This window comes from Geotrypetes seraphini, chromosome 2 (genome assembly GCF_902459505.1).
Source record: "Geotrypetes seraphini chromosome 2, aGeoSer1.1, whole genome shotgun sequence".
Lineage (NCBI taxonomy): Eukaryota > Metazoa > Chordata > Amphibia > Gymnophiona > Dermophiidae > Geotrypetes > Geotrypetes seraphini.
Window position 1 is genome coordinate 251,465,581 of NC_047085.1, and position 24,113 is coordinate 251,489,693.

General features: G+C 42.8%; 1 protein-coding gene across 5 annotated transcripts in view; it reads right to left on the minus strand.

Annotated features, from left to right (window-relative positions):
* Positions 1-3,237: 3,237 nt before the first annotated feature.
* Positions 3,238-24,113, minus strand: part of LOC117353431 (cytochrome P450 2D17-like) — a 70,785-nt gene continuing 49,909 nt past the window's right edge. Inside the window, exons 8-10 of one of the 5 annotated variants that reach the window (XR_004537937.1) lie at positions 21,625-21,766; positions 14,055-14,287; positions 13,099-13,537 (exon numbers count right to left, since the gene is read on the minus strand). Coding sequence is in view for 3 of the 5 variants with exons in the window: in XM_033929349.1 (XP_033785240.1) it covers positions 14,109-14,287; positions 21,625-21,766 (321 nt within the window). In the remaining 2 variants the exon portion in view is untranslated. Of the gene's footprint in view, positions 4,653-6,993; positions 7,369-13,098; positions 13,538-13,850; positions 14,288-14,409; positions 14,491-21,624; positions 21,767-24,113 lie in introns of those variants that run through there. The other 4 variants (XR_004537938.1, XM_033929350.1, XM_033929351.1 and 1 more) reach the window with 4 other exon arrangements.

Consider the following 24,113-nt stretch of genomic DNA (forward strand, 5'->3'; position numbering starts at 1 on the left):
CTGATTCTATAAAGTGCGCCTAAGGGCGCCTAAATGGTGCCTGCTGTTTAGGCGTCCGAATTAAGTGGTTAATGAGCCACTTGAGAGTCTTAAAAAGCGTTAATTGGGAGATAGGCCCTGTTAATTAATAGAGAGGTGTCCTAACAATGTAGACATGACTTTTCAGACGCATCTCCATATTTTTAGGTGTCCTCAACAAAGACCCGCACCTATCTATATAGAAATGGGCGTAACCTGGGCTTGAAGACGAACGTCAGTTCACATAGTTGAGCGGCAGAGTGTATCTATATATTGCGGAAATTGTAGACAAATGAAAACTGGTCTACTTTTCAGTGTAGTTTGAGCTTCGGCTGGACGCGACTTCCTATGGGCGAAACATAGGCGCGGTTTGGGCTTCCATAATGATATCTTCTAAATAGAGTTTAAGAAAATAAACCTCACCATGGCCCGGCCCGGTACAGCGGCATAATAACCTTCTCTGATCTGCTCGTAATCCCCTTCTTAATCATTCCTAGCATTCTGATCGCCCTTTTCGCCGCCACTGTGCATTGAGCAGATGGCTTCATTGACTTGTCGACCAGTACTCTCAAGTCTCTTTCCTGGGAGGTTTCTCCAAGTACTGCACCAGACATCCTGTATTCGTGTATAAGATTTTTGTTACCGACATGCATCACCTTACATTTATCCACATTAAACCTCATTTGCCATGTCGCGGCCCATTTCTTGAGCGTGTTTATGTCACTTTGCAGGTCTTCGCAATCCTTCTGCATCTTCACTACTCTGAATAGCTTCGTATCGTCTGCAAATTTAATCATCTCGCTCGTTGTACCAATTTCCAGGTTGTTTAAAAATATGTTGAAGAGCACGGGTCCAAGCACCGAACCCTGCAGCTCTCCACTCGTGACACTTTTCCAGTCTGAGTATTGTTCGTTTACCCCCACTCTCTGTTTCCTATCCGCCAACCAGTTTTTAATCCACGAGTATTTTAACCTTGATTCCATGGCTCGCAATTTTTCAAAGTAGTCGTTCATGCGGGACCTTGTTGAACGTCTTCTGAAAATCCAGATAGACAAGGGCGAGCCGGTCAACATTATATATCTGCCTGTTTACTCCCTCGAAGAAGCGCAGCAAGTATGTCAAGCAAGATCTTCCCTTGCTGAAGCCGTGCTGGCTGGTTCTCATCAGACTGTGTCCATCAAGGTGATCAATGATGCGGTCCTTTATCAGCACCTCTCCCATCTTTCCCGGTACCGAGGGTCACCCTCACCATCTATAGTTTCCCGGATCTCACCTTGAACCTTTCTTGAAGATCAGCATAACATTCTCCACTTTCCAGTCTTCCGGAATCCTTCCCGATTTGATCTAAAGATTGATTATTAGTTGAAGCAGTTCAGCTATAACCCCTTTCAGTTCCTTGATTACCCTCAGATGGATGCCATCAGGTCCAGGGGATTTGTTGTTTTTAAGTCTGTCAATCTGCCTGCAACCCTGTCAGTTTCCCATCTTCGTTTCCTACGTATAGCCTGTCGGCTTCCGGTATGTTGTGTATATCCTCTTCAGTAAATACAGATGCAAAAAAAGTGTTCAGTTTGTTGGCAATGGCTTTATCCTCCTTTAGCACTCCCTTTATTCCATGGCCATCCAATGGCCCCACCGCTTCCTTCGCAGGTCATTTCTCATTAATATAGCGAAAGAACAGCTTGAAGTTTTTTGCCTCCTTGGCTATTTTTTCCTCGTAGTCTCTTTTGGCCCCTCTTACCGCCTTGTGGCATCGCTTTCTTTTCCTTCCTTCCTTCCTTCCCTCCTCACCCCACAGTCTGGCATATCTGTCTCCTTCCCTTCTCTCCCCCCATGCCCTGGCATCTATTTCCTCTCCTTCCCTTCCATCTCTCCCTCCCCCCCTTTATGGTCTGGCATCTCCTCTCTTCCTTTCCCGTTGTTCAGGCCATCTGTCTTCTTCCCTTCCCTCTTCTGATGTCCAGGTATCTCTCTCCTTTCCATCTCTCCCTTCCCCTCCTTGCTCTGGCATCACCTCTCCTTCCTTTCCATCCTTCCCTCCTTTCCTCTTGGGCTGGCACCATTCTCTGTCTCCTTCCCTTCTGTCCCCAATGACTTGGCATCTCTCTCCTTTCCTTCCTTCTTCCATCTCTCCCTCTACTCCATGCTCTGGCATCTCCTCTCCTTTCTCCCCTTCCCTCCCTCCTTCCTTCCTTTCACCTTGGTCTGCCATCTCTTCCTCCCTCTCCATGGTCTAGCATCTCCTTTCTTTCTTTCCTTCCTTTCCCTCCCTCCATTCTCTCCCTTCTCTGGTCTTCCTTTTCCCTCCTTCTTCCATGTTATGTATAGCAATTATTTCCCTTTCCCATCCCCTCCCTCTGTCACCCTCTCCCCAGTCGATAGCACAGAGTTCACAATTTGCTGCTCTTGTCAGCTTCATACTTCCTCTCTGCTGGGTCCTGCCTTTGTGGAAACAGAAATTAGATGGGACCTGGCAGAGGAAGGCCCAAAGCTGACAAGAACAGCGAATTGTGAAAGCTGCTGCTGCCAGAAGATATTCATGATGCCAGCCTTAAAGCACCTCTTTATGGGCTGCACCTGGGGTGGACCGCACCCCCCCCCCTCTTGGTATGCCATTGCAGGAAGGTGAGGGGAAGGGAGGTGGACCACCTGCTGGCCCTGGTCACATGAGGTCCCAAAAATATTGGGGGTGCTCAAGCATTGTATTGGGAAGTTGAGAAAACCTAATACTTTACACATCTGCACTTTTTGCGCAATTTGGACACTTTTATTCACCAATTCTCATTGGAACAGCAAGCCTGCAGAGCCACAAGAGTTGACCATTCAAGATAAACAAGATAAGTGCAATAATTTATTTAATAGTGCATAAGAGACAGTATTAGTACTTGTTAGATGGTCTGGCACTATAAGATCAGTAATAATGCTCAATAAGGGACCCAAAAGTGCAATGATGGTCCCTAAATGATCTCATTGTGGCTCGCATGCAAGAGATAAGACACTGAGCACTTTTTATATGTTTAAACATTTATTCACATACACATAATTTGAAGATATATAAGTAAATTAAATTTATAATATTGTAAGCATGAACTGAAGAAGCTGGTAATCAATTTGAATTAATTTCTCTTAACTGTTGCCAGGATTTCCTGGACATTTCTCTTCATGTCTATCATCCATCTTTTCTCTTCATCCCTATCTTTCCTTCATTTTCAGCATCTCCCCTTTGTCTCTATCTTCCCCCACCCCCCATCCAGCATCTTCCTTCTGTGGCCATAACTCTCCCTCCAAGTGACCAGCATTGTCTCTCTATCCATATTCCTTTTCCTGTGTCCAGCATCATCCATTTGTGTCCCTATCTCTCCATTTTCCAACATTTGCCCTTGTTTCCCTATCCTCACATGATCAACAATGCCCCTGTGCACTACTCCCTCCATGTCCCACATCTCCCCTATGTCCCTATCCCCCATCTATGCCCAATATCACTCCTCTGTGTTTCTTTCCCCCTCCCCCCATGTTTGGCATCACTTCTATGTACAGCATCACCCGTGTCCCTGTCCTATGCCCTTCTCATGTCCAGCATCTCCATTCTATGTCCCTATCTGCTTATCTGTGCCCAGCATCACCCCTCTGTGTTCCTATCCCCCCCAACCTGTATCTATCAATACAGTACAATACTTTGCTTATATCTGCAATTTCCACTTAAGTGGTTCAATATGGTTTACAAAAGATTAAACTAGGGAAATCCTGGGATGAATACAGAATTAAAATAAGCAACATTTTGTAAAATCATTCTCCTAGAAATTGGCTGAGCAAGTAAGTTTTACGTTTCCTTCTAAAACTTATATAGTCCATTTCCTGTTTGATGCCAATTGGTAAGGAATTCCAAGTTTTAGCCACTTGGTAAGAAAATAAGCAAGAATACTCGTAGATTCATTGGCATTCTATATTCACTGTGAGATGCCCCATAGCACCCTCTCAGTGCACTACCCTGTCTCACTGCAACAGTGGGATGGCTGTTGGTCACAGTACCTAATGGTAAGTCTGGTTTTCCCTGGGACAGGGTACACTTCCACCCAAACATGTTACAGGCATCTTAAAACCAGCACTGATTCCTGGGTATGTGGTGAAACTCCAGTGAAAACCAGGAAGAGACTTTTCACACAGTTTCAAATTAAATAGTAGCAGACGTTTATTGCACAAATTAAAATCTTTAGGTTCTCAGCAATTTTGAAAGCTTTTCAGTTAAATAAAGTACTTTTAACAGTTAAAATTGGTGAACACCAATGTAAAATATTTCTCTTATTAAAATGAATTAAAACCCATTCAAAAGCAATGTTCTTTAAAATTCACCACCATGAAATAAAATGTTGGACTTGTGTAAGCTTTTCCCTCAGGCCCAACCCAGTCTGACCTGTCACCTTACAAGTGCAGTTTTTTAAAATACCGTAAATACCTTCCTTAACTTGCCCAGTTTTTATTGCAGCCTTGCCTCAAACTAGATTGTTTTGTGATAAAATGTTTCTCCTCTTTTGTCTCCTCAGGAATCAGGATGAAATCAGTAAGGAACATCCAAACTCAGGTAAGTATATATAATTCTCTTGTTTAGCTTTCCCAAAAAGACAACCCCCAATGTCCTATAGAAGAAAACCAAAAAGAAACATACTGTGCACTTTAACAAAGGAAAACCATACATATATTCTCAGAAGTTTTCTAAAATAACAAACAGCTTCCATCAGTCTCTTTAAAATTAGTAACCAGCTCCAGCTCCAAGCTCTAAATCAGTGTCACAAACTTTTTAAGCTGCCGGCACATTAATCTTCAGGCTGTGGCTGGCGGACATCGACATGATGACATCACATGCATGTGTGACATCTTCACATCGATGTCCACGCATGCGATGTCCTCCAGCCATGGCCCTGAGTCTCCTATTTCCACTCTGTGTGTGTGTGGGGAGGGGGGGGGGGTGCTGCAGAAAGAGAGGTGAGGAGATGGAGCAGAGGCGGCTGACTACAGGATGACTGACTAGAGGACATGCCTCTTGCCGGGAGAGGCACGTTCTGTAAGCAGTCAGCCAGCGCAGGCGCCTCTCCTCCTTACCGGCATCTCGGGGCACAGCTGGAATCCTCCGCAGCACACAGTTTGCGATACACTGCTCTAAATGTTTCTCTCACAGGAGCCACAAAGAATCACCATAAATCTCCCCCCAAATCACCTGAAACCCTCCCAAAAGAGGTCCAGCCCCATTTTCTAGGCAAAAGAACTTCTCCCAACTTCTCCCTCAATTGGTTGGGCTCACACACGAGCCTTTTCCACTCAGTCTGTTTTTCAAAAATACACCAGAAATTCTTCAGGCTCTGAGACAGCAGGCATCTCTGGGACACGGCAGGGCCTGGGATCTTGCCCTGGCTGCTCCTGCTCCCTGCCCCAACCCAGGCCCTGAAGTGGCTAAAGCCATGCCTCCTAAAGCCTGTCCTATACTGGAGCCTGATCCCCAGGTGAGCCATCCTATAATTTTTTTTTTTTTTTTAAACCCACATTTTTTAACCCTTGTTATAACTACATGGAGAAAGTGAACATTCAATTGCTCATCAACAAAAGGGATCCTGCACGGTGGTTAAAAAAAAATTTTAAAAAATGCCATGGGCTATAGATACAGAAGAGCCACACCATGGTGTGACATTCCGGCACTGCTGCTGGCTTGCCACAGGCTCTAAGCAATAGAGAATGACACAGTGGTAGTTACCCATGGCTAGCAGCGGGTAACTCGCCAAAACGGGAGGGGGGCAAAGTGCTCCCTGCGGGCACAGGGACAAGGGCATCCACCGCCCCATGGAGCGGTGATTGGTCTTGTCCCCGCAATTAAGGGAGGGAAGGCGTGTGGTCACCAATCGCGCGCAGCCCGCTCCCTACGGCCAAATCTATCTCCCTCCCTCCCCCTTACCTTCACAGAGCTTTAGTAAAGAAACTTACTGAAGTCGGCAAAGCCAGTTGCATCAGAGGAGAAGCTACTGCCCACACACACGCGACTGCAGGCACAGGCAGGCAGTCTCCGCCAGCTTCAGTAAGTTTCTTTACTAACATGCCGCGAAGGTAAGGGGGAGGGAGGGAGATTCTTAGGCTTCTGAAGGGCGGTGAGGTGGTGAGAGGGAAGGATGATGGTGGGGAGAAGATGCTGGAAGGGAAATAGGGAGGACAGAGTGGGGAGAAGATGCTGGAAGGGAAATGGGGAAGACAGAGTGGGGAGAAGACGCTGAAGGGAAATTAGCAACAGAGAGTGGGGAGAAGACGCTGAAGGGAAATGGGCAACAGAGAGTGGGGAGAAGATGCTGGAAGGGAAGAAGACAGAGACACCAGACTATGGGAGGAGTGGAGGAAGAGGCACAGTAACATAGCAAATGGAAGATGTAGAGAGAAGACAGTGGATGGAAGGAATTGAATGTGAAGATGAGGAAAGCAGAAACCAGACAACAAAGGTAGAAAATTTTTTTTATATCTTTTTTCCTCGAGTCCTGACTCTACTAGACCCACCCAAAGGTATAAACTATCCTTCCCCTCTCTACACGGTATTCGCTATGCAGGCAAATTGGGAAAATCCCTTCTCTTCAGAATCACAGGTCTTTGGAACAACCTTACTACCCTGCTGCGGAACCTGGGCTCCCTCCAATTATTCCGCAAGCAACTGAAAATCTGGCTTTTCACTAAAATGTAATTCTATCCCCCCCCCCTTACTCTTCTCTTCTATATATAAGTTCATGTAAACCTTTTTTTTCCTTCTCTTCCTATATTTTAAGTTCTTGTAAACCGTGCCAAACTCCACATCCGTGGAGATGATGCGGTATATAAACTTAAAGTTTAGTTTAGTTTAGGATAAAGTAGTATATTATTTGTGTTGATACAAATTTATAAACAAAGCCTTGCCAGCTGAACATCTCTTTCTCTAGTTCAGCAGCCAGAACTTTGATTTATAAGGAAGGAATAAGTTAAATATTGCAGTACTGAGGCTTGTATGGATGTTGTGGGGACAGGGAAATGCAGGAAGAAATGTTAGTAAATGATATTGAAATGGAGCCTGAGGAATTAGGCATGTTTGAAGACATGGTCGTAGAGTGAAGTTGAGGGAAGTAAGTGTAACATAAGATACAATCATTTTATACTTTAAGATCACTTAATATATCATCAAAGTATTGAAGTCCCCAGCTACCACTAGATTAGAGGCAGCCAGTGGCAGAAGCACCTGTTGAAGAGTCTTTAAAAATTCTGCTTGATTCGAATTAGGAGCAAAGACACAAAACAGCGTCAGAGCATGTTTCCCCAAGGTCATCTTTACCTGAACCCACCTTCCTTAAGGATCTGCAGAAATGAAATGAAATATAGCTGAACATTTCTTATGGACTAAAATAGCCACCCCCTGCTTTTTTCCCCACAGCTGGCGCAAAGAAACACTGCTTGACCCACCCTCCTTCTAATTTCATAGATTCCTACACAATCAAATGAGTTTCCTGTATCATACATATATCCGCATTTTGCTGCTTTAAAAAATTGAGTGTTTTCTTCCTCTTAACAGGATGATTGAGGCCATTAACATTTAAAATTCGTTGTAAAATTTCAAAGATGAGAACCCATATAGTATACCAAATACACCACGCAAATACACCCTTTGTTCAATACATGTCCTAAACCCCTTAAAACCCTCCCCTTTCCCTCCGATTCCCTCCTCCCCTTTATCATACGATTGCTTGAAGACATGCATTTAGACTAGCAGCCATATCCCTCCCCCAGGCCACCTAATTCATTACTTCCCCCTTATATAATTGCCATTAATTAACCCCTATAAACTAAAAAAAAATTGCATGAATACTTAAATAAATAAATAAATATTTTCTAAGAAGTGAACAAATAATTCATAGAATATAACCATAAAATAAAGTTCATTCCCTACCTATGTGGAAATTCATTAATGAAATTATTCAAAGAAATATATTTTAATGATATGACCAAAGAATACCCTTTAAATTCCCTAAAATTATACCAAAACCCCCTCTATTAAGCTATTAAACAAACTTACAGCAATGAGACCTGACACCTGAAATTTTAAAAACATATATCAGGGAATATATATAAGGTCCTAGGGTACCAAAGTAAATTAATCTATAAAATAATAAACTTTTAAATTCATAAAATGAATATTTCAATACCCAAAAAAAATCCTTTCCCCCATGAAATTAAAATTAATCAACCCCTAAAGACAAAATATTTCATAAATACCTGAATAAAATTAATGAATAAATAAATACTGAAGTATAGTAACAAAATAAAGTACATTCTCTACATATGGAAATTCATTAAAGTAATGAAATTACATGAACAAATTTAATCAATATAACCATAACCTCATTACATCAAAAATTAGTAATTAAACATTTTGCCCTAAATCTACTTATAATTCATAACTAAAGGACATATTGTGCATTAAATGAGCCCACTGCATGTGCTTCTATGACACAGGCAATCTTCTTAGCATCCTCTATCTAATCTTCCTAATAATATAGGTTTTATTGACAATAGCAAATAGCACACTACCTAGTTTGCAAACCACAGTAGGTGAGGAGTCAATAGAGCAGTGCTTAACACAAAGCTCGTAGTTCTCACAAGGTCTTATCAGTGCAAGATCAGTCATTTACATAAAAGGAACCAGGCCCCAGCACATTGGCTATAAGTAACTCCAGCCCAACATAATAAATCTGAGCCAGTCCTGGGCTTACAATGTATTTTGAAATAGTGTAAGTACAGCAGGATGAGAACCCCATGACTAGAGCACAGCCTAGTACAGGGAAAGATTGTGGTTCTGGTCCCCCCAGGGTAGACAAAACCAAACCAAACTCAATGCCAGCCCCTGTGCAAGACTCTCACCCAGTACCTTTCACTATGACCATGACCTGATACTGAAAGGAGTTCAGAGACAGAAATAAACCCTTCTTAGAAACAGCAGTTTTACAGTCCACCAAAATAAACAACAGAACACAACAGGTTACAGGATTAGTAAAAACACCCTATGCTAGGCTGGGAGTGGGGAGGGGAGGAAAATTTCTTAGAACAGAGATCTTAATTGCAGCTGTGGCCATTGACCAAGCACAAAGGCACTTCAGAACAAAAAAACATCACATGCCAGACTGGTAAAAATAAATTTGCAGTGGGCCTTGTCTAGCTATGCCAAGAACCTGCTTGTGTTCTGGGGATGGGAGAACAACAATTTTAAGGGACAGTGACGAGCTCCATTTGGAAATCAGAACAGTAGTAAGAGAGCTCAAAACTCAAACAAACAGAGCTGGGTCAAAACATTTCTTTTTCATAAAGTGCTGTATGATGGAGACAGAATGAATGGTAAGAGAAGATGTACAAAGCAATCTGTCCCCTTCTATAAATCAAGGCCACTAGCGTCCACAGTCAGGTTAAAACCACACACAGAAATAGATGGGGAGAATTGGACTAGATCATCCCAGAAAGAGTCAGTCTTTGCTTAAGCCATCCTAGGCAGTTCTTCTCTTCTCCCCTTTCTTTGTGGTGGTGCTTCCTCATGGTGAATGATTTGGAGGCTTCCTGGTTTCTTCTTCCATATGTATCGCCAAAATCTTTGTGGCCTTTGCCGTGGCTAGACCTCCCTTCAGGGGATCTTCATGGTTAGATGCTTTTGTATTCTTGAATCCATTCGTACTTATGGAAGAGGCTGTTATAGGGGAAAACACCCTCCAAGGATTCAAGACAAAGTTAGACAAGTTTCTGTTGAACAAGAACGTGCGCTGGTAGGGCTAGTCTCAGTTAGGGTGCTGATCTTAGACCAGAGGGCCGCCACGTGAGCGGACTGCTGGGCATGATGGACCACTGGTCTGACTCAGCAGTGGCAATTCTTATGTTCTTATGAATCACGAGTCCGTCTTTGGTGGTTTTTACTGTTGTGCTCGACTCCACCCTCCTAACCGATATGTTTGGATTTCTCTTCCTTACGATTCTGCTTGTGGTTGAATCCTTTGTGGCTCTTGTGTGGTGGTTTGACAGTATATCATTCTTGCTCAGTAGTTCCTGCCGATGCTCAGTGGTTCTCGCTCAGCGTTCCTGCTGATGACAAGTGTTGGTTAAAGTGTGGGAGCTTTCTGTTGTGCTGGCAAGACCACTCTTTCTTGGAGCTTGACTGTTTACGGTGGTTGTAACGGTCCAATTGCTCATCAGCACTGGAAAGGGGCAGCAGTAAAGCGAAGTAAGTTCCCTTTTTGTTTTTTGGGTGACTCTCCAGTGCTCGTGAACAACAACAGCCTCAGCCCCACCTCCGAATTCCTGCGTCGAGCCACGCATACTGTACCCTGCTTCTCATCGGGATCCCCATCGGAGATAGCGTCTAATTGCTCAGTACAAACCAGTGGAAGCAGAGGCCTAAACAAATGGCTCGTGGGATTGCAGGCCTCAGAATGGAACGAAGACAAATGAAGGCCGCTCTGATTGCTCCTACCACCTCTCCCACCATCACTAACCTCCTCTGATGTCAGGTATAAATCTGCATGTAATTAATATAATGAGCTGGAATTTCCTTTTAGATATAGAATCCTCTTCTGCTGTTTGAATGGGGAAAAAAAGACTGCTCATATAGTTCTATTACAGTTAAAAGTCTGTAGACCAGGGGTGCCCACACTTTTTTTTACTCGCGAGCTACTTTTAAAATGACCAAGTCAAAATGATCTACCAACAATAAAATTAAAAAAAAACACAACGCACACTGTACGCATAATTATCATTCCTATTCCGGGGTTTTTTCAAAGAGGTCAAAGCAAATGACTCTATGCACTGTCACCTCAGTAACAACCATACAAAAATAGACAAATATCCACCCCCTCCCTTTTTACTAAACCACAATAGCATTTTTTAGTGCAGGGAGCTGCGCTGAATGTCCAGCGCTGCTCTCGACGCTCATAGGCTCCCTGCGCTAAAAACCACTATTGCAGTTTAGTAAAAGGGGACCATATTGTAAAATATAGACAGCAGATATAAATTCAGACACATTTTAATCACTAAATTTAAAATAAAATCATTTTTCCTACCTTGTCTGGTGATTTCATGAGTCTCTGGTTGCACTTTCTTCTTCTGACTGTGCATCCAATCTTTCTTTCAGCCTGTATGCTTCCTCTCCTCCACACCTCATTCCCTCCCCCAACTTTTTCTTCCTCTCTCCCTGACCTTTCTTTCTTTCTCTCTTCATGCCCCCTTTCTTTTTTTCTGTTTCTCTTCTTTCCTTCTGTTTCCCTGCCTGCCCCCTTTCTTTCTTTCTCCCTGCCCTTCCCCAAGCCACTGCCACTGCCGCTGCCATCGGGGAACAGGACCCAAATGCCACCAATGGATAACAGGCCCCAAAGCCGATGCCGACGCCACCCCATGCTCTCTCTGCTTCGGGCCGATCAATCTTCCTCTCCCCGACGTCAATTCTGCCGTCGGAGAGGAAGTTCTGCCCAGCCAGGCAGCGATTGGCTGGCCCAAACTTCCTCTCCGACGGCAGAATTGACGTCGGGGAGAGGAAGATTGATCAGCCCGATAGATCGCCAAGGCAAAGGGAGTCCTGGATGATCGACTCACTTTGCCTTGGCGAGCTACCGGTCGATCGCGATCGACCTATTGGGCACCCCTGCTGTAGACAGTTCCAATTCCATATATTAAAATCATTTAGAACCAAAACATTAAAACTCTTTTTTAATTCTCTAAAATCCAGAGAAACTCAGTAAATAAATATATAAATAAAAACACAGTTTCCACTGACAGGATTATCCATTCAGTTCATTGGTGTTTCTTGATTGGACAAAAATTCTTTCAGCTTTTCAGGGTCTTCAAATTGGTAGAATTTTTCTTTAAAAGTAATCCTCATGACAGCAGGATAATAAAGCCCATATGTTGCCCCAATGTCCTTTAATGGTTGTCTCATTTGTAGAAATTGTTTGCGAAGATGTACTGTCGCACCTGCAAAGTCTGGGACGAACATATTTGAGCCCTTTTAAGACAGATTTTTAGTCTCTTTTGCCACCCTTAAGAATTCTAAAATGTGCTGGAAATGCAGCAGGTGAAAAATTATTGGTCTAGGGAAAGAAAGGAGGCTGATGCAAGGGGGGGAAGGGACAGGAGAGAGTGAAATGCCAGACCATGGGGGTATGTGGGAGAGGGAAGGGAAGAAGAGGAGAGGAGAGAGATGCCAGACCATTGGAGGAGGGAATGGAAGAAGATGGATGTCAGACCAATGGGGGTGAAGGGAAAGATGGAAGAGGGAGGCATACAGTTTCTGGAAGTAGTACAAAAGGACAGAAGATGAAAGAAAGAGAGTGACAAGAAGATGAGGAGAGCAGAAACCAGAGAAGACAAAGGTAGAAAAAAATGTTCCATTTATTTATTTTTTTGCATTAAGGGACATGCATCGCTGTTTCTGTGGTGTTCCATTGTATGCAGAGTCCAGCTTCTTGGTGGTTTTATTTAACCTTTGTCTACATATTTCTATTTTATCCCCACTTTTACAAAACTATAGAGCATTTTTTAGCTTTGTAAAAGGGGGAGAGGTTAGTTTGTGAATACATATTCCATACTAGGCGAAGGTGTTTTCTGTGTTCTGTTTGTATGAAAGACATGGTTTTTTTGTTAGCATTGACTAGCCTTGTTTGGCGAAATGCATCAGGCATGGTTCTTGGGAGCACTTTCAATTAACCTGATTTGCATCTCCTTATTTTCTGCCAATCTTCTTTTGTTTCATGTTGGATTTTGCCTTGTTGTTTCGCTGCAAGTTAACATACATGGAGTGGAACGTACTAGAGGTTGTTTATACATACATATGGGTTACAGTTGGTTGATGTAGAGTGAGGCAGTTGAGAGGCAATGTAAACTCGGTTATTAATATAGACATATTTTGGATAGTATTACTGCTTTACAAATATTTGAACACTTTTATATATGCATGGAAAGGGTTCAGAGTTAAAGTCCTGGGTAAGTAGGTGGGAAGAGAAGAAAGGGGGATTTGTTCAGAGATGTTTGGGGGTTGCATAGAAGAAAAACTGTGCACTGGTATGCTAATCTTTGTTTTGAATTTTTTATTTTTTTTTAAAAAGAAAATACAAGTGGAAATAAAGAAGAAAATAAGAAAACAGATATATGAGGGTTGGACATGGGCAGGGTAGGGCCAGGGCTGGGTGAGGGGGGCCCAGTGTACTTGTATGCTTAGGCGCCCTCGAAGAATTAATCCTGCCCTGGCTAGATGGACCATTGGTTTGACCCAATAAGACTATTCTTATGTTCTTAGAGCTAACTGGCAATCCTATCTAACTTGGAGGAGACTCCAGCCACAGAATGAGAAAGGGCATAAAAATCTGTAGGTCATCATATAATCTAATAAAATATTACATTCGTTACATTACCTCCCCATCACCATCTGCTATTGTGTTATTAAAACGTTTACAACTGTAGATGCTGAGTGATGTTGGAATTTTGTCTGCAAACAGGTTAAGAACATAAGAGATGCCGCTGTTGGGTCAGACCAGTGGTCCATCGCGCCCAGCAGTCCGCTCATGCGGCGGCCCTTTTGGTCAAAGACCAGTGTCCTAACTGAGACTAGCCTTACTAGCGTACGACCTTGTTCAGTAGGAATTTGTCTAACTTTGTCTTGAATCCCTGGAGATTGTTTTCCCCTACGATAGCCTCCGGGAGAGCATTCCAGTTTTCCACCACTCTCTGGGTGAAGAAGAACTTCCTTACGTTTGTACAGAATCTATCCCCTTTCAACATTAAAGAGTGCCCTCTTGTTCTCCCTACCTTGGAGAGGGTGAACAACTGTCCTTATCTACTAAATCAATCCCCTTCAGTATCTTGAATGTTTCGATCATGTCCCCTCTCAATCTCCTCTGTTCTAGGGAGAAGAGGCCCAGTTTTTCTTAAAAATTCTACAACCTTTTAATAATACTTCCTTTGTTTTCTTCAAAACATTCATTGGTAACCTAAGCCAACAGTACTAATGGACAAATTAATAGGAATAAGTTCAGGAATGCAAGCCCTTCTGGGATGCTGCTGTCCCATGAAAGTTATCTAAGTTTGGCACAGATCTGGTAGCGGTGGGGGCTAAATATGAAAGTAAAGATAGGATCTTCTCGTGGTCTGGGCTGATTCTCAGGAATGATGAAAGTGAAACGCTGCATGAGGGTGGTGAAGAAGATGAAGAGCTCCATCCTGGCCAACTGCTCTCCCAAGCACACGCGGCGACCTGCCCGAGAAATTGTAGAGTAGGAGAGTGGAAGACAATGGGAAAGAAAGAAAACAAGTTTCCACTGAGCTCTGTAATAACCGACAATTTATTTTGTTAATGATCTTGGAAGATTTACTCACCTGCACTTGTTCCCCAGTTTACTTTATCCATATTGCAGGGGTATACAAGTTCAGCCAACAGGTCAAGTTTTCAGGATATCTCTAATGAACACGAATGAAGAAGCCAACAAAACAAACAGCAGTAATACATTCTCATTTATTTAATAAAATTTTTTAAATAAATATTTCTGAATCCTTCACAATAAATAACAGTTTCAACACCACTTATTAATCACATTGAAAGCCCTTCCCTTCCCACATAACATCAACAAACATTCACATAAAGCATCTGTTATAATAATTCCCTTAGCACGCATGCGCACTTAAAAGTTGGTGGGTCCGTGATCCGTGGCACCATGCCTGCGCATGCGCAGTGCCTGCCTCAGCTGATTTCCTGATCTCCAATGCCGGCTGACTTCTGACTACGCTGTGCTTGCCAGCTTCCCTGTTCCTCCGAAACTGTAGATGGGGGGGGGGAGGGAGGAGAAGCGAAGTGTTAGAGCCCCCGGAGCATGGCCGAAATCGCTTCCTGGCTAGAGCAGCATTGAAGGAAGATAGGGCAGGGAGGGAGGCTTCAACTCACTGCTCCTGCTTGCTTCGGGCCTTCCTCACTGCCAGGTCCTGGCTTTGCGGAAATAGAAAGTAGGTGGGACCCAGCAGCGACAAAGGACCGAAACAAGCAGGAGCAGCGAGTTGTGAATGCTGCACTGCCGACGGCTGTGTGAGACCCGGGAGGTGGGGAGAGAAATACTGCCGACGGCTATGTGAGACTGCGGGGAGAATGCTGCAGCAGCACCCTTTTGGGAGACAGAGGGAATGAGGGAGAAGAAAGACCAGGGAAAAAGGGGGAAGAGAAATACTGCTGTTGCACAGGGGGGAGGTAAAAGGAAGGGAGATGGGCTACTCCTGGACAGGGGGAACAGGGAAGGGTTCCTACTGGACAGGGGGGGAGAGACAGAAAGAAATAAATTCAGACAGCGGGCAGGAAAGACAGACAGACAGGGGGCCAGGGAGAGAGACAGAAATAAAGACAGACATAAAGACAGAAAGGGGGCAGGGAGAGAGAAAGAAAGACAGACATACAGAAAGAAATGCCTAAGTCTACACATCTATTCTAGCACCCTTTAATGTAATGGGCTGAAAAACTAGTTAACTTTTTTTTTTTTTTTTTTGAACCACCAGCCAACAGCTGTTCTCGTGGACGTGACTTTTGAAAATCTTTGTAAATGAATATAACAATCGTTGGATTTTCTTCCATGAGTGTGGCATCTAATGAACTGCTATCAGAATGATAGAGCCATTGTGTATGAACATTTGAGGACTTGGGAGAACAGCTGTTGGCTGGTTGTTTCAAAAAAATATAAGTTAATGCTTTATGTTAATGCTTTATGTGAATGCTTTGTTGATGTTATGTGGGAAGGGAAAGGCTTTCAATGTGACAGAACACTATCATTCCAAGCAGGCAAATGGAACAAATGGTTAACCAACTTTATCTCAAACGCACCTTCGTACCAAACATTTAGAAAGTAAATAAAAACCTACCTCTCTGACCCCCACCTCAACCTGATGTTCTTTCAATACACTTCCAGATAAACCTGACTCAACTTAACATGCCAATGTAAATTTGTAAGTTCACTGTAATGTCACTGTCAGTATACAGTCTCTTCCCTTGTAAACTATTTTGAACTGTTTATGGTATGGTGGTATATAAAAAAAGTTATTATTATTATTAATAAGTGGTGTTGAAACTGTTATTTATAGTGAAGTATTTGGAAATATTTATTAAAAAGTCTTATTAAATAAATGAAAACATATTACTGCAGTTAGTTTTGTTGGCTTCTTCATTTGTTATTGATATAATTAATTGAAACCAAGATTTAGGAACGTGTGGTCCTGTATATTTTGGATAATGAAACACTATGCAAGGGAATTCAAATTATCAAAGGTGATGTCTTATATCAACACTAACATTGGTCACCTTGTAGTTCCAAACACATTAACTTAAATTAATAAACTGCTGCAGTCAGCTGGAGCACCTAGTGCACACTCAGACCCACAACTTTATCCCAGTGAAATCACGGGGTAGCTGTGTAGAGAGACCATCATAGTGGTTCACAGTCTCACCCACCTTAACAACAAAACTTATGCTGCATCACTGTAAACACAAGAACAAAACAAGGAATGACTTATCTTGCAATGATCAATACAGCTACTCCGGGCACCATCTTAATTACTTCAACTGCATACGTGCAATTCTCCTTGTTTTGTTCTTGTGTTTACAGTGATGCAGCATAAGTATTGTTGTTAAGGTGGGTGAGACTGTGAACCACTATGATGGTCTCTCTACACCAGTGGTTCCCAACCCTGTCCTGGAGGAACACCAGGCCAATTGGGTTTTCAGGCTAGCCCTAATGAATATGCATGAAGCAAATTTGCATGCCTATCACTTCCATCATATGCAAATCTCTCTCATGCATATTCATTAGGGCTAGCCTGAAAACCCGATTGGCCTGGTGTTCCTCCAGGACAAGGTTGGGAATCACTGCTCTACACAACTACCTCATGATTTCACTGAGATAAAGTTGTGGGTCTGAGTGTTCACTAGGTGCTCCATCTGACTGCAGCAGTTTATTAATTTAAGTTAATGTGTTTGGAACTACAAGGTGACCAATGTTAGTATTTTGGATAATGAACATGAATGGGATAGAGCTGTATGCTTACCGCCTCCCTTACATGTAAACGTGTCATGCATATTTATTAGGGCTAACCTGAAAACCTGAGCTGTTGTAGCCCACTTGGCTAATCATGGGATACTGTGATAAGTGCTGGCACAATTTGAGCTTGAGGAGTCACTTAAGTGGGATGAGACCCAAAATAGAGAATGACACGGGGACAAATTTTTCCCCGTCCCCATGGGAACTCATTTTCCTATCCCATTCTTTTCCTGTCCCTGCCCCATTCCTGTAAATTCTGTTCTCATCTGCACAAGCCTCAAACACTTTTAAAATCATAAGTGTTCGAGGCTTGTGCAGTTAAGGGCTTACAGGAAAGGGGCAGGGACAGAGATAACAACAAAACTCGTGGGGATAAGACGGTGAAATTGAGTTTCTACGAGGAAAGGGAAAAATTAGTTCCCGTGTCATTTGCTAAACCAGAGGACCACATTTAATTCCCACCGTGGCTCCTTGTGACCCTGGGCAAGTTACTTAAACCCAGCGTTGTAGAGTAGCTAAGGGCTCCTTTTACAAAGCCACAGAAGGGGCTGCTGCGGTAATTCATCTGACACCCCTAGGGATTTACCATAATGGGCATCAGAGTGTTTGCTGTGCGGCAGCCACCACCATGGCTTTGTGAAAGGGGAGGTAAGTAAATGTAACTAATTACTGTACTTAAGTAAAAGTTTTGATACTTTTATGTTTATTTAAGATTTGATATACCACTCCTGCATTTTACTGACCTAAGCGGTTTACAAATTATCAAATGAAATGAGGCACTTGAGACAAACTACCCTATCTGTCCCGAAGGTTCACAATCTAGCTAAAGTACCTGATAAACTAAAAATACCTAATAACAACATATAATACATTTCCAAAATCAAAGAAATTGAAATAATGAAAGATGATAAAAAAATAAAAAATAAAAACAAATTTAAGAGATAAAAAAGAAGTACAGGATAACATTTCTACTTTTACTGAAGTAATAATTTTGCCAATTTTTATTACTTTCACCTAGTTACATTTGATGTTTGTAGTTAAAATTAAAAGTGGAAGGGAGATGTAAATCCCAAAGGAAAAGGCCTGTGGAACCGATGTTCTGGATGACAGAGTTTATTAGTGTATACTAAAAACAAACCAGACAAAGTAGCTGCTATGTGGAAAAATGCAAAACTATTGCAAACCTCGTCATGCTGTTTGCTATCAGGCCACTTCAGAGACTTTTCTATCTCTTAAATTTGGTTTATTTAATTTTTTATCTTCTTTCATTGTTTCTATTTCTTTGATTTTGGTTAGCTAGATTGTGAGCCTTCGGGACAGATAGGGTAGTTTTTCTCAAGTAGCTCATTTCATTTGATACTTTGTAAACCGCTTAGGTCAGTAAAATGCAGGAGCGTGGCCTAAGGCTGCACTTGTGGCGGAAGAGGCGTGGAGCAGGAGGGGCTGAGCACCCTTCCTGCACCCAACGATATTACAAGGTACGGTAAGGGGGTGGGCCTTGCCTGGTCAGCCGGTCTCGGAGGAGGCCTGGAGCAGGAGGGACTGAGCATCCCTCCTGCTCCCAACGATAGTACAAGGTACGGGAAGGGGGTGGTACGGGAAGGGGGTGGGCCGGGCCCGGCCAGCCGGCCTAGGTTAAGGTGGAGGGAGGGAGGTGGGCCTGGCCTGGCCAGGCAAGGAGGGGTTTCACATGGCAGGAGGGAGTTGTTGGCATCCCTCCTGCCTTTTTTTGGTGGGGCCGCGTTTGGGGGGTGCATTTTTTAGGGATTTGGGGAGGGAGGAAGCACTTCCGGGGGGGGGGGCCAAATATCTGCCTGATTTAAAAATAAAATTACAAGCCTTGACAGCAGTGACAGGAGGCTGCTTCTCTTGTCACTACTGAGCATGCGTCGGGATCGGACAACAGCGATCCGTGCCGGCAGATGGGGGGTGTTCCTCCGATCGACCCCATCTGCATATTAAAGTTTTGTGAATTCATCAGACCTTCCCGGATCGGACACGGATCGGTCCTGATTGGGCAGGTTCGTGAATCTAGCCCTAAGACCTCAATACTCAAAACCTAACACCAGCGCTAAAGGCAATTAGTCCCAGATTAGTGCTGGTGTTAGTGTGCCACAGATGCTGAAACCATTATCACAGACCACATTTAAATGCATTTAAAGTGGTCTTTAACTACTCCACTGTATTGTTAAAAAAAAAAAAAAAAATTCTCCAAGTTCATTTAGCATGGAAAACTTTAAATATTCCTGGGTGGTCTAATGGCCTGCTGCTCTCCTCCCTCCCACCGACCCACTCAATAGTGGTATTAATGCCCATGTCTCCTAACTAAAAACCTCCCTGGTAGTCTAGTTCCCCTCCCCCCTTCTCAGTTCCATGAAAAGAGACCTCCTGGTAGTATGTTGCCCCCTACCCTGCAACTCCAACCCAAGGCCCTCCACCCCCTGTACCTGGATGAAGAGAGGAACAATATCTATTCATTCCTATCTCTGGGTGCTGTCATCATCAGACTGGGAATTTCTCCCTTATATGGTAAGCAGGCCCCACTTACCGCCATTTTGAAGTAATATGACAGTAATATGGGAAATGTAAAAATTCTGCCATCTAAAGACCAGAGTTTCCATATGTTATGGAAATTGCGTACATTGAGAGCATTTTTTTTTACACTTTGGCATTTAAATTACTAGTTCAATCCCTTGTGTTAAATCAGCTAGACTACTACAATATTGTCTGTCTTGCAGGTGTTAAAAATATTCTCTCTAAATTACGAATCATTCAGAATGCTGCGGTTAGACTTATGGTCATATTTCTTCAGACCGAATATATCACCCCTTTTTATCGGAAGTTGCATTGGCTGCCCATAGAGGCACGTATTATTTCTAAACTGGGCTGTATTTTCTACAAAGTGTCCTTGGGTCAAGCTCTGCATGATTTAATTGATTCTTTTCTCATTTTGACAGACTTTCTCGTAGATCTTGTGCTCTTTTTGTCTTTCTGCCTGTTAAGGGTTGTATCATGAGTGAGCTCTTTCCTATCAGGCGGCCATTTGGGATACGAATTTTAAGCAATTGTTACTGACTTTTATTTCTTATTTGCATTTTAGAAGACAATTAAAAATCTCTCTGTTTTCTAGATTTTTGAGCAACTAATACCCAATTCTTGCCATAGGTCTTCTCTTCCTATTTATCTATAAGTCATTATTTAATATTTTGTTAACTGCATAGAACTTAACGGATATGCAGACTAGAAATTTATTTTTATGTTATGTTATGAGTTGAGGACCCTTGGGCATGAGACTACCAACTTGTGGACTTCCTGACCCATGGAACTGTAACCCTAAGTCAAGAGGCTCATTGCTCTGAATATGGGGCTCCTGCACCTTGGAGACCTAATGCTGGGAATCTTGCATCTGGTAGACCCAAATCTGGGACCCCCCCTTCCCACATGAAGGACTGAAGTCTTGGGCTCCCACACCTGGAAGATCCAAGTGTAGGGCCTTTGAACTCAAATACTCAAGACTGGTGCCCCCACAGCCAACAAAAATGTGTCTAAGACCCTCAATTTCATATCCAGAGATCCTGAGTCTAGAATTCTGCACTCAGGAAGCCCACAGGTCAGTGCAGGGGCATAGCCAGACATCCAATTTTGGGTGGACATGACAATCCCACCCCCTGTCCAGCATCGCTTCCTCCCTCCATCAGATAATGAAGGAGGTCACATAGCTCCAGTGGCGTACCAAGGGGGGGAGGGGGGTTCCACCCTGGGTGCACGCCCCAAGGGGGTGCACAGCTGGCCACCCACCTGGGAATAGGCTGCCGCCAGGGAAAGGCTGCCACTGCCGCCATCGGGAACAGACCGGCGCCGAGTTCTCCCTCCCTGCTTTTATTCCCTGTGGGGCCGACCAACTCTCCTCACTCGACGTCAATTCTGACATCGGAGAGGACGTTCTGAATAGAAAGATGCCAGGAGTTTTCAACTAATCAGATAAATGCACTATTTACTATTCAAGGTAGATACAGCATTCAAACCAACAGTTAAGCCAGGATTATTTCTCCAGCTACTACAACGACCTTTATCAAGTCTTATCAGGCCCTCAGTGCCACTACTCAGAACTCAAACTTCTCACAGTTCTAAGCTTTACGTGCCAGCTCGTCACTGGGTCTGTTTACTTGTAGAGACTACTTAATTAAAAGCTAAGTACCAGCTTATTGAATTAACTGTTTAAATAGAATGAAAAAGTTATATAGCTAAACACAAAGTTCTTGATAAGACATAAGTAAACAGACCCAGTGACGAGCTGGCACGTAAAGCTTAGAACTGTGAGAAGTTTGAGTTCTGAGTGGTGGCGCTGAGGGAGTTTTCAGCTGGAAGGGGTGGCTTAGGGAGCCCCATCAGCCAAATCACTACTGTGGCACTACTGGGTGCGCTTCTGCCCACCCAGGCTCACCTGTGGTTACACCACTGAGTCTCCGGTTGTCAGAACAAAAATCTTGGCATACCAAACCTTAGGGAGTATGGTGGTTACCTGCAGAAAATGGCATGAAGGCCTCTCTCTTCACAAACTGGCCCTTATCATCCAGAAAATGCTCAGGGTAAAACTGGTGTGGTTTTTCCCAATAGGTTTCATCCTTCAGGACTGAGGACAGATTGACGAAAACCATTATTCCCTTTAAAAGAGAGAACATTTATTAATGCTGTGCAAGATAAACTGAGTGATTACTGGTTTTGTTCTTTGAGAATCTTACCAAGTAAGTGAGGAGATAAACATTTAACTGTGCTTACCTTTTTCTGTGCAAGTTTTTTCCGATTTAAAAAATGAAAATATGTGCATACTTTTATCTCAGGAAACTATGGGGCTCATAAACCATCTAATCTAATCTAAATCTTAGACTTATATACTGAATCATCTTCTAAAAGTAGGAGCTCAACTCGGTATACAATTACATAATTAGATTGTAAAAAGATCAATTAGATCAGTACGGAATACTAAGACCTATTAATATTCATTAGAGTTGTTACCTAAAAAAGGTTAAACAGATCAGTTTTCAAAGCTAATTGGAAAATCTCAAGAGAAGAACAGGTTCTTATATAAGAAGGTAAAACCCAGTGATGAGTGTTTCCTGCTGAGATTGTTTTAGCAATATCTCTGGAAAGGAAAAAGGGCAGCGCTCTCCCTCAAAATCATGTCTTTGCCAGTGGAAAAGAGAGGTCTAGGCTTACTGGACCTATGCCGTCTTCTGACCAGCTGTGGTATGGCACATATAAATGACTGATTTCTCATTTACAGATTTGGAACAGGCATTACTTGGGTGTGAGCATTTTAGTGCATTTCTTCACTCGGGCTTGAACAAGTCTAACTCAGTTGTTACCGAGTATGTATTATTTTCTAGAAACAAATCAGGAAAATGCAACTTCAAGGTGTATATTCACAAAAAATGCAACATGCAAACACACCCAAAAAATGATTCAAACCACTTCAATATATCAGGGGATGAAAAGACCTCAGAGACCTTTTAAAAAAAAGCCACAATGCTGCTTTAAGTTAGCAAATGAAGCAAGTCATGTCTCAATCACTGGCCATTTTTCCCAATGAAAAGCAGTACAAAGCACAACAGCACTTTCCCTGATGAAAACGGAGGCCACGTAGGGCTTGAGGAGCAGTGCTGGAGTTTCAGCGTGGCACAAGATAAGCACTGTTCTTAAAGTTTTGCGCTTTTTGCATTTAAACTAGGATCCAGTTTAAATGTGCATGCATAATCTTCAAACTTCTCTATGGAATATTTGATCCTTTTGTCCCCTTATGTTGGAATACCCTTAGACTTTGCCATTTGAGAAACACACAAAGATATGTTAGCCTTCCCTTCCTTTAAAGGAATTAAATCTGCTGGGAAGCTCAGTCGATCTTTTGTTTTCAAGTTTGTAGAGATCTGGAATTAACTTCCTGGCTCCATTAGGCTTTTAGGCCAGCTGCAATTATTTCGTAAATTCCTGAAAACTTTGCTGTTCTCGCAATTTTTAAATGGTTTAACTACAGCCTCAATGAAATGATAATATTTTTCTTATGCTTTTCTTATGTACTTAATTTTTTAATTAGTTCTTCCTTCTTCTGTTTTCTGCTATGTATTCTAGTCTTAATTATATGTGAACCGAGTCGAGCTCCACTGGGAGATAACCCGGTATATAAACCAAAGATTAGATTAGATTAGATTAGATTAAACTAATTTATTATTGAAAATTTATTCTGCATTTTGCACTTTTCACATTAAGGGCTCCTTTTACTAAGCTGTTATAGCGTTTTTAGCGCACGCTGTCACTGGCAGCCTCAGGACAATGGGTCCTAGGGCACCAGTAGCAAAAGGAAACTCTTGTGAGCCGCTACAGGCAGCACAAGGAAAGAAAAAAAGGTCAACAGAAGTGAACACCACCACACCAGGTATGTATTGCATCAAGTAAGTTCTGGGTTTATTCTTCAAAACAAAACATTCAAACTAGCCTGCTTGTCTCAAGTTCAATCAGTTCCTTATTGTGGAAAAAAACAATCTTGTCAGGATGTTCCAAATATAAAATATAGTCCCAAAACAAACAAAGTACACTTCTAAACAGTCTCTGGGTTAATGCCAATCAATAAAGTTCAAAAACACATAATATGGGCTCTTCAAAGCTGCCGCTGGTTCTCCAGCCGATTAATAATCCAAACTTTCAAAGCATTCAAAAAAAAAAAACAGTCTTTTGGGCTGATATCCCTACCTCAGCCTGCGCTAGTGCTACAGCACAATTTGCCAATCATAGGCCCTCAATCCCACCACAGAAAATGCAGAGCATGCCCCACTTCCTGGAACTGGTAACAGCCCTTCCCCCACCCAGAGGGAAGAAAGAACCCCCCCCCCCCCCCACAAAATCCCAAAACAGGTCTTTTACAGTTTTAGAGGTGCCTCCAAGCACCACACCACAATATCTTTAGTCAGCTTAGCCAAGCAGTGTCCCGGTTAAACATTTAGGCAGTTCAAATTACTT